This window comes from Urocitellus parryii, chromosome 15 (assembly GCF_045843805.1).
Source record: "Urocitellus parryii isolate mUroPar1 chromosome 15, mUroPar1.hap1, whole genome shotgun sequence".
Classification (NCBI taxonomy): domain Eukaryota; kingdom Metazoa; phylum Chordata; class Mammalia; order Rodentia; family Sciuridae; genus Urocitellus; species Urocitellus parryii.
The window spans coordinates 56,041,886-56,056,741 of record NC_135545.1 but is presented as its reverse complement, the minus strand read 5'-3'; the positions used below and the strand labels follow the sequence as shown (position 1 = coordinate 56,056,741).

Here is a 14,856-nt window from a genome sequence, read left to right as displayed (position 1 = left end):
CGAGTCCGCGCCAGGGGTCGCCGCCGCCTCGTCCTGCCTGTCGGCGGAGGCGCCGCGCGGCCGGCCGCGGTCCGGGCCCGCGGGGCCGCCGGGCTCAGCATGCCCGGGGTGAAGCTGACCACCCAGGCCTACTGCAAGATGCTGCTGCACGGCGCCAAGTACCCGCACTGCGCCGTCAACGGGCTGCTGGTGGCCGAGAAGCAGAAGCCGCGCAAGGAGCACCTGCCGCTGGGCGGCCCGGGCGCCCCCCACACCCTCTTCGTGGACTGCATCCCCCTCTTCCACGGCACGCTGGCCCTGGCGCCCATGCTGGAGGTGGCCCTCACCCTGGTAAGCGCGGGAAGGCCGCGAGTCCCCCGGCGCTCCGCGGGCCCGTCGGGTGTCGCCGGCGCCCTGGCAGGTGGGCGCCCCGGGGCCGCGAGCAGAGGGCGGCGCTGGCACCTCGGGCCTGGCGGCCTCGGAGGGTGCCTGCGCCCTGGGCCAGGAGGACGAGTGCCCGTGGCGGCGGCGACTTACCTAGAATGCCCCCGAGGGTTTAAAGCTAAAGGGTTTTTGTGGCGTTCAGCAGCGGCTCAGGCAGCCCCGGCGCCGGGCTCTGGGTCTCTGCGTGCGGAGCCTGGTCGGGTGGGCACCAGGATGAACCGAGGGGAGAACGTCTACACGTCCCATCGGGTTGTGGGAACTCGGAGGGGAAGTGAACTCTAGCCTCAACCCGCCCACCCGGGCCGAGGGGCTGCTTTTCCTGTACTGTGAACTCTGATGCCAACACATGCCAGTTGACTGACGCAAGAGGAAAAGTTCGAGAAGGTGTAGATAGGAGTCCTTACCTATGCAAGTAAAATGGGTCCCTTTCTTAGTTTACCTAATTATGACACCAAAGCAAATTCCTGGCAAGCATGAGGTGCCTTCCACGCCATCATCCTAAGGTTACTGGGCACAGCTTTGAGGCTGTGAAACTGAGTCATCATTTCTTCCTATCATTTCTGAGCAGGAGATGGAAAAGTTGAGGATATTTATAAACTCAGCCATTTTCGTTCCTGAAGAAATGTGTTATGGGGACTTAAAACATCTCTGGAGAACACAAGTGCATGTGTTAATCCAGATCTTTCTAACCAGCTGTCTTAATTGTTCTGTTATCGAGGTAATTGCAGGCTGATTGGATCTTGAGATGCTTCGACTTGCAGGGTTCTAGCTTCAGCAATAGCGGTCATGTGTAGGGTTATGCAGTCCAACACAAATGTGTTTTGCGGCTCTGCTTTGTACCAGGCCTGTGCTGGGGAGGCGTATGGCTGCCGGTCAGGGCAGTATTTGCTTAGTACAAACTGACAAGTACTACACCAAAGAAGAAATGCCGAGGGTAGAACTAAAAAAAGGGAGAGATTCGAGAGAGAAGTCAGCGGAGTCAGGACAGTCAGGCAGCCCTGAGACGGGGACAAGCAATAGTGGACCAGGCCTGGCAGACCCAGGCAGGGAAGGGAGTGGATTTGGGGCAGAAGGACCAATGTGGTCATTGGTCTGTTGGATGACTGGTGGCACTCGTTGAATTTGACATGCTCACGAGTCAAATTACCCTTGTGCTGTCGGGTAAAATGGGCCTGGAGCTCTGGGCAGCAGATGGTCTTGGTGAGCCAGGAGCCTCACAGTGCCTGAGGCCGTGAGGTCTTATGCTGTGAGAAGCCTGGCCTCACTTTTGTGGGGTGGGCAGAGGAGGACCCAGAAGGTCAGAGGAAAGTCCTGTCTTAAGAACTGGAACTTCACGGGGGGTGTCCAGTGACAATTAGGAATTCTTCAGCATGGGGCTGGGCTTGTGGCCCAGCGCCCTCACCTAGCACATGCGAGGCCCTGGGTTCAATCCTCAGCACCCCATACAAATAAATGAAATAAAGATATTGTGTTCAGCTACAACTAAAAAACAAATAAATAGTTTTTTAAAAAAGGTTACATTCCCATTCTGGTGTGCGGATTCAGTACCTGAGAGAACCGAGCATAGTAACATAAACAACCATTTGAGTCACCTTCACTGAAACCTTCCCCAAGGAGCAGGGCTGCCTCCCAAGCCACTTAGCTGGGGAAGAAGATGCTCAAAGAGGGCCTCCACTCTCAAGCCCAGCCACTTGTGTCACATGCATGTATAGATATCGCCTGCAGGGCCCCTTTGATCCTACTTCCCAGCCTGTCGCTCTCTGGCTGCAGACTGCCAGTCCAGGTGCTCCTTTCATTGTGAGAGTTTCCTCTCTGGCAGCATCATGTCCAAGTTAGACTTCCTGCAGTGACCTCCTCTCAGTCAGAGACCGCAGGTTTTGTCCTCTGAACAGTGGTTGTTTATGCTGATTTTTCTTATGTTCTCCAAAACTTTGGGGCATAGCTTCAGCAGTTGACAGATATGAAAAAGATGCCTGTCCAGTGCAGATGAGGTGCTTCTCAGGAGTCATGGAGGAAAATCCACAGTTTCACCCCATTCAAAATTTTTATGTTAAAATTAAGCCATTTAAATTTATATTATTTACTTTTTGACCAAGTGACCGTATAGCCTAAAAGCCATGAAGAGTGTCAGGTTTTGGAGCTATGGTTTATCAGCGTATTTGCTATAGGAGACGAATTTTGGATTAAAGCAGCTAAATCGGTACAACTGTTTTATGAACACAGCCATAATCTCATGGCTCTCTCTTCTCTTTGCTTTTTTCCTTTCCTGCCTTCCTTCCACTACTGGGAATGGAACCCAGGGCCTTGTGCATGCCTGGCAAGTGCCCTACCATTGAGTGACATCCCCAGCCCCCTTTTTCCCCTTGAGGTGGAATCTTACTATGCTGCCAAGGCCGGCCTTGAATTTTTCATCCATGCAGCTCTTTCCTGATCCACATGGAATTATTTTTGATAAGTGGGTAAGAATGACGAAATGCAGTCCATCAGAGGGCAACATTAGATTCCTTTGAAAGGCTTTTCATTATAATTTTCCATTTTTAAAAAATCCTTGGTTTTTTATTTTTTTAAGTACTTGTGCCTGTTATTTATCCTTATGGCTCTTTGACATAGGTAGTGAAAGAATTATTTCTAATGGCAAAAACCGATAAAATGTGAGTAGGAAAACTCACATCAACCTGCTGTTTCTCTAAGCTCTCTGTCCGTTCCCCTCACTTTCATTTCTGCCTCTGGGGCAGCTCTCTGTGGTTTCTCACTGTTGCCAAGGGCTGAGGCTAGAACTCTTCTGCTGCCTCCCCGTGCTTCTGCTCTGTGCTGCTGTGCTCGGCCGCTGTTGTCCAGCTCTCCACTCCCTGTGCAGCTCCAGGATTTGTGTGCTGGCTGCTCCAAGTCCCCTTTTCAGTACTTCGCCCTCCCTCCCCATCCCATTTACCTCCTAGCACGTGCGAGGCCCTGGGTTCAATCCTCAGCTCTTTTCTTTTAGATGGAGGTCCTTTTCATCCCCAAAATAGATGGGTGGCCTTGAGGTGCTCTCGAATTTAAGTAAGACCCACAGCCCCCCTACTCCTGAGCACCAGGGCCTGCTGTCCTACACACAGGAGGGCCTCACAGTTACCTCCACTTGGTGGATATGATGCCCCCAGAGTGGCTGTCTTGCCAGGACCTGGCTTTTCTATTCGATAGCTACTGTATAGTTACCTGGCACAGGTGACAGTGCTCAGAAGATTAGAGTGACTCATGTGCAAAGCATGAGCAAGCTTGCAGAGAGAATACTTTCTCTGTGCAGGGTCTAATGAAGGGGTTGGTCTAGAGCAGGCGCATGCCAAGGTGCAAGTGTCCTTTCCCTTTGAGAAGTGAAGTGCCCGAGTGATTGGCACTGTATTCAGGATCAGTTTTACTAAACTGACAAGTTTCACAGAACTTTAAATTTGCTCTGAACTTGTATTTTCATTTTAAGTTTTCATAAGATGCATGGCAGAGGCATGAGGTGTCCTACATCAAGGCCAGGAAGGGAGAAGCACAGTCATTGGGAGCAGAGATGGAACAAACAGTTACACCTTGTCTTGCACCATGTGGGAAGGAACAAGTTCCCTCATGTAGGCTGCCACTTACACCCACCCCGGCTCTTCCTGGATGACCCTTCGGAGTTCCAGGGTCACCCCAGGCTGGCCTGCCCCACCTCCACCTGTCCAGCTCGCTCCTCACACCAGCTCCCTCATTGCAAGCCACTCACCTGATGTCTAGTCCACATTCTAGGCTACCAGAGAAAACGCTTCCCTTTTTTGGTACTGGGGATTGAGCCCGGGGTGCTTAACCACTCAGCTGTATCCCCAGCGCACCCACCACCCCTGCTTTTTAGTTGTAGATGGACACAATACCTTTGTTTTCTTTATTTTATGTGGTGCTAAGGATCAAACCTTGTGCCTCACACATGCCAGGCAAGCACTTCATCACTTAGCCACAACCCTAGCCCCGACCCTTTGAATTTGTATTTTGGGACTCTCTCACTAAGTTACTGAGACTAGCTTCAAACTTGTAATCCTCCTGCCTTGGCTGCCTGAGTTGCTGGGACTTCAGGCCTGGGCCACCATGCCCAGCTAACCCTTCCCCAATCCTTAAAACTTACCCTACTTCTGTGACCTCTGATGGCTTAGCCCATTTTCTATCTCAGTCATCAGCATCTAAGACGTTGACTAGGTTATTGTTTGGGTCATTGAAAAGTTCTCGAAGCCAAGCCAGAGCCATTGTGACCTGACTTCGAGAGCTCTAGATGTTCCAGGTCATGACATTGTTTTTCTGCTAGAATTTGGATGGACTTTTGTTGGGGTATTTCACATAGGAATTTGCGTTCTGCAGGGAGAATGTAGGTTGGGGTGTGTGCTGTATTTGTTGCAGGAGCCCTCGTCTGTGTCAGCCCTGTCTCTGTTCTGGGGCCATACAGGGTGATATGTATTTGTGAGGGGCGGGGTAAGGGGGCAAGTCTGGAGCCTTTGCCTCATCCGAGGAAAGGGACTGTGCATTAAAGACTGCTGCCGGGGGTCCTCGGGATGTTGTCATCAGCAAAGGCATTTTTCACACCCTTAGAGTGAATGTAGCTCAGCTGTGGTTAGCAGAATAAGACCCCCCTCCAAAAGATGTCCACATTCTAATCTCCAGGCCTCACATGGCTAACAGGACTTCACAGGCAGGATTAAGGAAAGGGCCACGGGTAGAGAGATTATCCTGGATTCTCCACGGAAGCCCACAAGGGCCCTTATAAGGGGAGAGCAGGAGGTCAAATGAAGGTGGAGGCAGAAGGCACTGGTGTGGCCATGAGCCCAGGAGTGTGGGCACCTGCCAAAAACAGGGTCCCCAGGCCTGCTCACCTGTTCCAGACTTCTGACCTGTAAGATAAAAAAATTGTGCTGTTCTAAGCCACTAGGTTTGGGTACTTTGCTCCAGGGCAGTAGGGAAATAAAGGGTAACCAACTGACCTGGAAATAAGGACAGCCTGCCCTGGAGAGGTGGGCAGAGGCAAGGGTCACCTCCAGTGAGGACATACTCCAGAGGCCAGCTTTGATTGAAAACAGCCTGGGTGCACTCCGCCAAAGGGCCAGCTCATTGTGCAGGTTTGAGTTCAGGGAACACGGCCAAATCCCAAATTTAGAGTGAGGCCCTTGATGCTACATTGAGATAAGTTTGAGGGAAAAAATAGAAGAAATTGTTCTAAGCAGCCAGAGAGTTTCTAGAACCTATTCCCTTAAGAGGCAGCAGAGACAAATGTGCTTAGTTTGGAGTGATTTGCAGCACAGTCTCGGTGGTGGAGCCATTCTAAATATTCTGGGCACATTACCCTGATCTTCTGGGTGGATGACCAGAATGTCCAGTCGGTTCAGGGAGCCCTGGTTTTGACCCAATATGGTAATCTGTGAGCTCATAGGAGACCAGAAGTGTTCTCATCCTTGTTCGAGCCAGGGACCCGTAGACCAGATCTGTCATGTAGTATCTGCTTTTGGTCATGAGGCAGACTGGGTAGGGACCCAGAATTGAGGAAATGGCATTAGGGTCACATTTATACAGACACATATTTTTAACCAGTTAATTCACTACAAAAAAAAAAAAAAGAGGTATCCATCCCATTTCCTCATCTGCAGAACAAAAATAGCATTTATTACAATATATTTAAAGTGCCATTATGGCAAAGCCAGATGACCTTTTGTAGTTTTTAATAATGGCATTAGACCTGAGGCTGAATCTGACAAGAGAAGAGCCATGTATTAGAACAGAGCAGAGGCAGGATATGGGGCACACGCCTGTCATCCCAGTGGCTCGAGAAGCTGAGGCAGGAGGAGCGTGAGTTCAAAGCCAACCTCAGCAAAAGCGAGGTGCTAAGCAACTCAGTGAGACCCGGTCTCTAAATAAAGTACAAAATAGGGCTGGGCATGTGGCTCAGTGGTCTAGTGCCCCTGAGTTCAATCCCTAATTCCCAAGAGACAAAAAAAAAAAAAAGAACAGAAGCGGGGCACAGTGGCTCACACCTGTCCTCTCAGCGGCTGGGAGGCTGAGGCAGGGGGGTCAAATTCAAAACCAGCCTCAACTTGGCGAGGCCCTAAGCAACTCAGCAAGACCCTGTCTCTAAATAAAATATAAAATAGGGCTGGGGATGTGGCTCAGTGGTTAAGCGCCCCTGGGTTCAATCCCTGGTACCAAAAACAATAACAACAACAGAAAAAAAAAAAAAAAACAGAAACTTCAAAGTCTGCCAGGCTTCCATTTGTGAGCACACTGCCAGGACTTGGTGTGTGTGCTTGTGCCCGCTGCCTGCCCATGTGCCCCATGCCCAGTGCAAGGCATCTCTCCGTGTGGCTGAGTGCTGGGATCTGTGTCCTGGGCCTCTGAGCTCTAGTTCCCTCCGCTATGAAGGGCTGTTTAGGTGATGGCAAGGCCTGTGCTTGCCCCAGAATGCCCACTACTGTGTATCATAAGAGAAGGTGAGTAGCTCCCCACGGTGCTGCAACCACCCAGGGCCTGTCAACAAGGGGTCTCCCTCCAGCAAGCCCAGTGGCCCTCTAGCCAGCACAGCGCACTGTCGGAGGCCCTCTTCCTTCTGTCCCCCTGGCCTCTGTGATTTGGTTTTTGTTTGTGTTTGAGACATGGTCTTGCTAAGTTGTCCTGGCTGACCTCAAGCATGGGAGCCTTCTGCTCAGCCTCCTAAGAGCTCACGGCACCACCAGGCCAGCTTGAGACTTGGTTTTTCCATCTCACCGTCGTGGCCTTTCTTCTGGGGAGAAGGGTGCCAGGATTATGTCATGTCTTATCCCAGCACTTGAGGGAGGGTCTCCTGTGGTTATTGAGATTTCTACATTTAAGTGAAAGTCATTCATCTTCCCAATTTGTGCTCCTCTTTCAGATTGATTCATGGTGCAAAGATAATAGCTACGTGATTGCTGGTTATTATCAAGCTAATGAACGAGTGAAGGACGCCAGGTATGTGGTACGAACCCCAGCAGGCTGGCCAGGCAGTGCTGGCAGGAGCCTGCTGTGGAGGCACAGGCTCCAGTGTGCAGTCAGAGCTGTGCCCCCCACCCTCCTTGTGTGTTGATGGTGTGTGAAGGTCAGTCGCTACCGTGCAGATGCTTCTGAACAACAGAAGTCATAAACATTTAGATTAACTCTGGGATTCTGTGTCGTGTCCTCTTTGTTTTGCTTGGAGGTATTCGCTCAGTGAAAGCAGTCAGGGGCCCTGCTTTCTGTTGCCTGCAGCCTGCTGCCTCCCAAGTCCAAGCCAGGAGGAGGATGAACAGGCAGCTCTAGGCTTGGGCGCTTGGGTCTGGTGCTATGATGGACATGTGGTCTTTGCTGCCCTAATTGTCTCCTAGCTCCTTTTAACCAGAGATTTCCCCATCAGGGTTCTCACTCACCTGAGAAGTCGACTGTCTGCATGGGCCTGGGTCCTGAGAGGAAACAGGGGACACATTCCTACCTGAGCTGCCTCTAAAGGGGTGGGCTGTACCTAGGAGAACTCACAATAGAACATGTGTTGACAAACCTAGCAACAAGAGGTGTCACTGTCCCTTCTCCTCCAAGGTCTGTAAGAAAGGAGCTGGGTAATGCCGTTTGGCTAAGGGATGTGGCCAGCAGCCAGCTAGCTTTGTGCTTGGGCCACACACAGATCTGACATCTCTCTTCTCTGATGGCCTCCATAGGCTTCCTTTGGCTGAAGCCAGGGGCGCCTGGAAAGTGTCCCCACAGTATGCAACGGGATTTCCTACCTTGTCAGATACAGCTGACAGACCCAGAGTCCAGAGACTCGGATGCATTGAAGGCCTCTGGAGCGGGGTCCACTTTTGCCATAGGGTGCCCTCAAAAGCACTCTGGAAGTAATTCAGAAAGCTAGCCACCAAGCTTGCCCACCTGTGAGGCACAGCAGCTCTGGAGAGGCTTAACCATTTGGCCCTCCATGGACTGGGTCCTGGCACAGCACCGGGGGAGGTGGATGATCAGAAAGACGCGGGCTCATGTGGAGTCTGACCAGACCCCTGCTGGTGGCTCAGAACACAGAGGCACCCGGGCACATGAACTCGCCAGCTCTCCCCAGCCTCTGCTCTTCCCTGAGCCCAGTGCCTCTCCTCTTGCTTCAGGGCATCCCTCGTGGACCTCAGTCCTTCTGGGACCTTCTTTGTGATTTCATCTGCCCTCTGTGTTGGTGACTCTGTCTGCTTGTCCATCCATGAGTGAGCACCCCCTTAGGACCATGTCCATTTTGGTCCTTGTCTCATGGAAAGATTGACAAGGTGTGGACCCCACGTAGGCCAGCTCCATGCTAGGTCAGGTGAAACCCCCATCCTGCCTGCTGTGGCTAGTTGAGTGTGAAAGTCCTGTGGTGTGGGAGCAGACCCTGGGCCAGGAGGTGAGGAGCACCATGGCAGCAAGAGCCAGGAGGACTCACACGCAGTGGCATCACCCAGGAAGCCCCAGGGAGGGGCTTCAGGGCAATCTTGGAGACCAGAGGGCCAGAGCATTTTTGGCCAGGAAACTGCAGGATGAAGACAGGTAGGAGCAAGGCAGGAGTGGGGCAGGACAGCTTGTACCACAAGGAGGGATGTGCCAGGCTATGCAGGTGGGTGGGCTGAACCTGAGGGTTCCCCATGCTAAAAGCATTTGAACTTTATTCTGTGATTAGTTAGGAGCTATCCTTGGCCAGGGGCTCGCCTGGACCACACGGTGTCTCCTTTGGCTGCTCCCACAGACGGGAAAGGAGAGTGGGCAAGAGGAATTGTCAGGTAGCATGGATGCCTCCCTGACCCGAGGAGGCCGTGGTCTACATGCCCAGGCTCCCTGGTCCTCTCCTTTGTGCCGGAGAAGTCTGGCTCACAGCCTGTCCTGTCTTCTCTTCCTGCTGCTGTCCTGACCGACTTCCAGCTCTGCCTGGAACCACCTTTCCAGGACTATTTTCTGCCATTTGGCCTCTGGGATTTCTCTGTGCCTCACAAAGTCCCGGCCCCTTCCCCACGCACCTAGGAGGCTTTGCATCCCCAGCCATGTGCTCACCTCCACTGGTCAGGCCCGCCCGCGGGGAGCACTGGAACCTTAGCTGAGGGTGCTAGAGAGGTTAGTGACCCCACAAGTCTCTCCCAGACCTGAGTACACCCACCCCTGCCGTTGCTGGGCTCAGAGGAGGAAGCCTGTGTGGCTGCCCCTTCGGATCCTCATCGTGTGCAGGTGAAGGGGCTTGGGACAGTAGCTTCACAGAGGCTATGCAGCTTGGAAGTCAGGAGCTGGGGTCATGGTCCCTTCACTCTTCCACGCTGCTCACTTTTACCTGAAAATCTTGCTGCTTTTCTAGAAATGTCACCCGGTTAACAGCGTCTCAGGGCATGAGATTTGGAGGCAGAGTTGAATTCAAATCCTAGGCCACTCCTTGGGCTCTGTGGTAGAGCTCTGAGGACAGGGTGAGATAACACGTACCCGTCGAGCCTTGTGTCCGGTTCACAGTGGCCACTGCCCTGTGCTACGATTACTTTTTAAAAGACTGGTTGATGTTTTAATGCTTCCTAAACTAAAATCAGTATATCAAGTTTTATTCTGTCATCTCGTGATTGCCTGTGTTTTGCTTAATAATTAACATTTTATATCATTTTATTGTGTTTGGTGATACTGGGAATTGAACCCAGGGACACTCTGTCACTAAGCCAAACTCCCAGCCTTCGGGAGTTTTTTAAGAGAGGGTCTCATTAAGTAGCCCAGGCTGGCCTTTAACTTGGGATCCGCCTGCCTCAGCCTCCCAACTTGCTGGGATTTCAGGCATGCACCACTGCACCGTACCTGGGATAATTAACATTTCATGTGGGAATGGTTCAGTACCCTGCAGGTTGCCCTGGCCTGGAGAGAATGCTCAAGAAAATGCTTTCAGTTTCAAAATATAGCTGCCAGTTGTGTGTGGCACTGGCTTTGGGCCTCCTGGTGAAGGCACCACTAGGCGGGCTCTGCCCTCAGGGTGCCTGCATTTTCTGTGGCAGCTGACTTAGGCAGACCAGTAGAAAACAAATGACTGGTGTGAGTGGTACAGTATGGTGGTCTTACATTGAGGAGTGGGCATGGTAGACCAGTACTTGAGAATAAAAAGAGTATGACACCAAAAAAGTAAACAAATTAGGCAACCCTTTCAAATACATCGACAGTTCACTAATGTGTGTGTGTGTGTGTGTGTGTGTGTGTGTGTGTGTGTGTGTGTATTTGGGAGGGGGGTGCTGGCAATTGAGCCAGGGCCTTGTGCATGCGAAGTAAACACTCTACCAACTGAGCCGTATCCCCAGCCATCAAAAGTGTAAATTTTAGATTTGAGTCATGGGCATCTGAAATGGCAGTTCTTGTTTTTCACAAATATTTCTTCACTCCCTTCCCAGTAAAAGTCAGGGCTGGCATGACGTGCTGAGTGCTGGGGACAAGCTTAGCAGGTCCTGCAGGCCAGCAGGGGCGTGGAGAGCTGCTTGCCACTTGCCCTCGAGCTGCAGAATAGCACTCCCTGCCCCTTCTCACTGAGCTGGGAACTGGCCTGGTGCTGAGTTCCTGCGCACCACAGTGGGCCCCCTGGAAACCTGCCCATAACTCCCATTTTTTCTTCGTCAGTTGTAGACTTGCTGCATCCCTTCAAATTGAAAGCGGAATAATCAGATGAAATTGTTTCTATAAAATGATATTAATCTGCTTGTTTTAGCCCAGTCACAAGGAAAGGATTATAACTATCATGTATTTCATTTTTATTGTTTTATTTTATTCATGGTGCTGTGGGGATTGAACCCATGACCTTGCATGTACTAGGCAAACACTCTACCCCTGAGCTACCCTCAGCCCCTATAGCATGTTTCTTTAAATGAACTCACAGTGTATTTTTATGGTTATTAAGATTCATATATAGCTCAGTCCCTACTCAAGCTGAAACTGTGCAGGGAAAATAAGATATACAAAAAAGAAACTGCCTACAAGCCCCCATGTTGGAACATCTTAGAGCCTCAGAGCCTGCAGAGGGAGGAGACCTGACCCAGGCCCGTCTGGCCAGGCTATATGGGGGTGGAGAGGACAGAATTTAATAAGCAGGGCTGGGCCTGGAAGGCCAGATGGGGACAGTGTGAGTAGGGCAGCCTGCAGCCCAGCTCCCAACCCTCCACACCAGGGTCTGTCTTCCCTGTAGGAGAAGCAGCCTGAGCCTGCCCCTGAGAACAGCAGCCATGAATGCACAGGTGAGGGAGCAGTGTCTGCAGGGGCGTGGCCACAACAGGCACTGCACCAGTTCCCTTTAGGAAAGTTGATCCAAGAAATGTTTTCAGGATGTGCTGGACAAGAAGTGCCTAGAAATTGGGGGACAGTCAGAAAGCTGTTTCGAAGCTGGTGCCACAGCGATGGCCTGAGCTAAAGGAGCAGCAGGGAGAGGGAGGAGGCAGGATCAGGAACAGGGGTAGGTACCCGAAGGCAGCAACACCAACAGGCGGCGTCCTCAGAGGTGGCCTCAGCAGGGAAGCTTGAGGGGATTCGCAGAGTTGGTAGCCTCAGTCCCCATCAGCAGATGGCACAGAGCTGGCAGCACACAGGGAGCAGGAGCCCGACTGATGGGAGAAGTTTTAAGAAATGGGGTTGTGGGGAGCAGGCCAGTTGGGTGGTGGCAAGAGGGAACCAGTTGAAATAAAAAGATTTAAAGGCTGGGCTGGGGGCACGAAGCCCCTCCTGAGACGGGGCAGAAGCATAACTGGAGGCAGCAAGATTCCTGGGAGCCACTCCATAATTAGCTCTGTTGACGTGAGGTAGACAGCGTCACTTATCAAGGTTGGGTGGCCAGGGCCAGCACTTGGCAGGCTCGTGGTCTTCGAGAACATGTGGACTGGCTTATGACTTTAAAAACAAATTTTAAGACGACTGGGTTGCCTGCAGCCATGAGATCTCTGTGACTTATTGCAGTAGATGCCCAGTCTGGTGGTGGACAGAGGGAGGGGCTGGCACCACTGGGAGTGCCCAGCAGCGGGGTTCCTCTGCTGCTCAGGAAGCTTTCCACCAGGCTCGGGAGCCTTCCTGCTCAGAAGCAGTCCTCCAGCTCCCCCTAGAAGGGCTTGCAGGAGAAGGGAAGCAGGACCGGCTTCGGACAAGGTGCCCATGGTTACCTCCCTGGGGCCAGCAAACAGCCTGTCATCTACATCATCCTTTCTGTCATTGCTGGTTGGCTCTGAGTGGTGGTGACGTGCTTATATGGACATAACAGTGTCAGATGGCATGGACTAGAATGGAGTAGAACTCACTGGCTCTTGTCTGTAGTCCAAACCAGGTCGCGGAGAAGGTGGCCTCCAGGATCGCCGAGGGCTTCAGTGACACTGCTCTCATCATGGTAAGCCGCTTGGCTCTGCTGGCGGGGCTGCACCCTGGGAGCATCTCTGTGCATTCCTTGGTGGCTCTCCCACCCGCTCCTCCAGGGCCGCTGGTACCTCCTGTAGCACCCTCCCCCTGCACTGTGGTTTGGGTACCGCTGCCCACACAGCACAAGGATATCCAGAGAGGGTCTTTTCAGTTCAGGTCCTTACAGTGAGGTCCCCCTGCCACCACCACCTGGAAGCCCGTTAGAAGTGCAGATTCTAGGCCCCACCCAGCCCATGAGTCCAGAACACAGAGTGGAGTGGAGGCAGCAGGCCATGTTCTGGGTGCTTCCAGGTGACTGGTGCCCATGCAGAGGTGAGGACCCTCCTGTTAGGACAGCCAGCACTTCCCTCCCTGGGGAGGAAGGGGTGAGCTGTTTGCAGCCCTGATTCCTGCAGAGTTCTGGGCAGGAGGGAGGGAGAAGTGGTGTCTGTCCTCACGCCTGCCCTGTTCATGCTGTGTCCTTCACCTCGTGCTCAGGTGGACAACACCAGGTTTACGATGGACTGTGTGGCACCCACGATCCATGTGTATGAGCAGCAGGAGAACAGGTGGCGGTGCAGAGACCCACACCAGTGAGTGCCCATCCCCGTGGGTGACGCATTCCCCAGCTCCAGGAGGAGTGAGGCCCCCGAGCCAAGGGGAGCCTGGGTGGTGCTGCAGTCTTCCTGCCTCTGGTTTTCCAGCATTTCATGTGCAGGGTGCTTTGCGTCCACTCTGTGTGTTTACACTGCCAACTCCCTCCTGTCCTTTATACAACACTGGGGCGGGGGGGGGGCTGGTCTTCCCCAGACACTGTTGGAGGCGCCTGCTAGAGGCTGACCTCTCCATGTCTGACCCGCAGTGACTACTGTGAGGATTGGCCCGAGGCGCAGAGGATCTCAGCCTCACTCCTGGACAGCCGGTCCTACGAGACGCTCGTGGATTTTGATAACCACCTGGATGACATTCGGAATGACTGGACAAACCCAGAGATCAACAAAGCTGTTCTGCACCTGTGCTGAGTAGGGGCCGCGGTGACCACTCGAGGGGCATTTCCACTACACTGAAGAAGAAAACCTATTTTTAAAGCAGAGTTGAAGCCTGGTGGAGAGCTGAGGTGGCCTGTGCCGTGGAGAGCAGCACACCAGACAGCAGGGGAGAGGCCGAGGGAGGCCCAGACTGCCCGGTCCCTGCGGATTCTCTCAGTCATATGTTGCTGTCATCTTCCAAATCAGAGCTATTTCTGCTTGTCCAAGATTGTTCCTATTAAACAGTTTTAACTAACCTTTTATAATCTGGAGAGGATACTTTTTAAGGCTTATGAACTATTAAAAAAAAAAAAAAGCTCACCTGTTATACTCCAATGTGTGTGTGTGTTTATCTTGCTTGAGCCAGTGTCTACCAGAGGTCCTGCGGTGAGGCAGAGTGCACAGTGCCGCCCCCAGCTAAGTTTGAGAGCCAGGCTTTGGTGCTCTGGTGCTCTGGTGCTCCAAAGCCCCAGTCCACACAGTGGGAATAACTGACATTGCCAGTCAGCCGGGAACCTCACAGCCACAATCATGAAGGAGGAGGAGTCAGGTACAGTGGCACATGCCTGTAATCCCAGCAGCTTGAGAGGCTGAGGCAGGAGGGTCGTAGGTTCAAAGCCAGCCCCATCAAAAGCAAGGCACTAAGCAACTCAGTGAGACCCTGTGTCTAGATAAAATACAAAATAGGGCTGGGATGAGGCTCAGTGATCGAGTGCCTCTGAGTTCAGTCCCTGGTACCAATAAAAAAACAGGGAAGAGAGGCTGCACTACAGTTGTCTTAGAAGCAGGAATGGATCCCATCAGCTGATCTGCGTGGTCAGCCAGGTGATTCCAGGTTTTAAAAATAGGATCGCAAGTTCTAGGCCAAAACAAGAAAGGCTGGGGAGGTTGCTCAATGGTGGAACACCCCTGGGTTGAATCCCCAGTCCAAAAAAGAAAGAAAAAGTGAAAAAGTTCTTCACTACTGATTATTTCCACAATAATTCCGGGACATTTCATTGACCAGAATAAACACTGAGGTGCTTACTCAGTGACATCCAGTGGCAAG

At 52.2% G+C, this 14,856-nt stretch overlaps 1 protein-coding gene across 2 annotated transcripts; it reads left to right on the top strand.

The window, feature by feature from the left end:
* The first annotated feature begins 16 nt into the window (after positions 1–16).
* On the top strand, positions 17–14,060 carry Emc8 (ER membrane protein complex subunit 8). 2 transcript variants are annotated; one of them, XM_026401859.2, is made up of 5 exons: positions 22–330; positions 7,310–7,386; positions 12,703–12,772; positions 13,279–13,373; positions 13,643–14,060. In XM_026401859.2, the coding sequence occupies exons 1-5, from the start codon at positions 100–102 to the stop codon at positions 13,800–13,802; spliced, it is 633 nt and encodes a 210-aa protein (XP_026257644.1). In that variant the 5' UTR covers positions 22–99; the 3' UTR covers positions 13,803–14,060. The 2 variants fall into 2 exon arrangements, with proteins under 2 accessions (XP_026257646.1, XP_026257644.1); XM_026401861.2 differs by lacking the exon at positions 13,279–13,373 and having other exon boundaries at positions 17–330; positions 13,643–13,731.
* Positions 14,061–14,856: the final 796 nt, after the last annotated feature.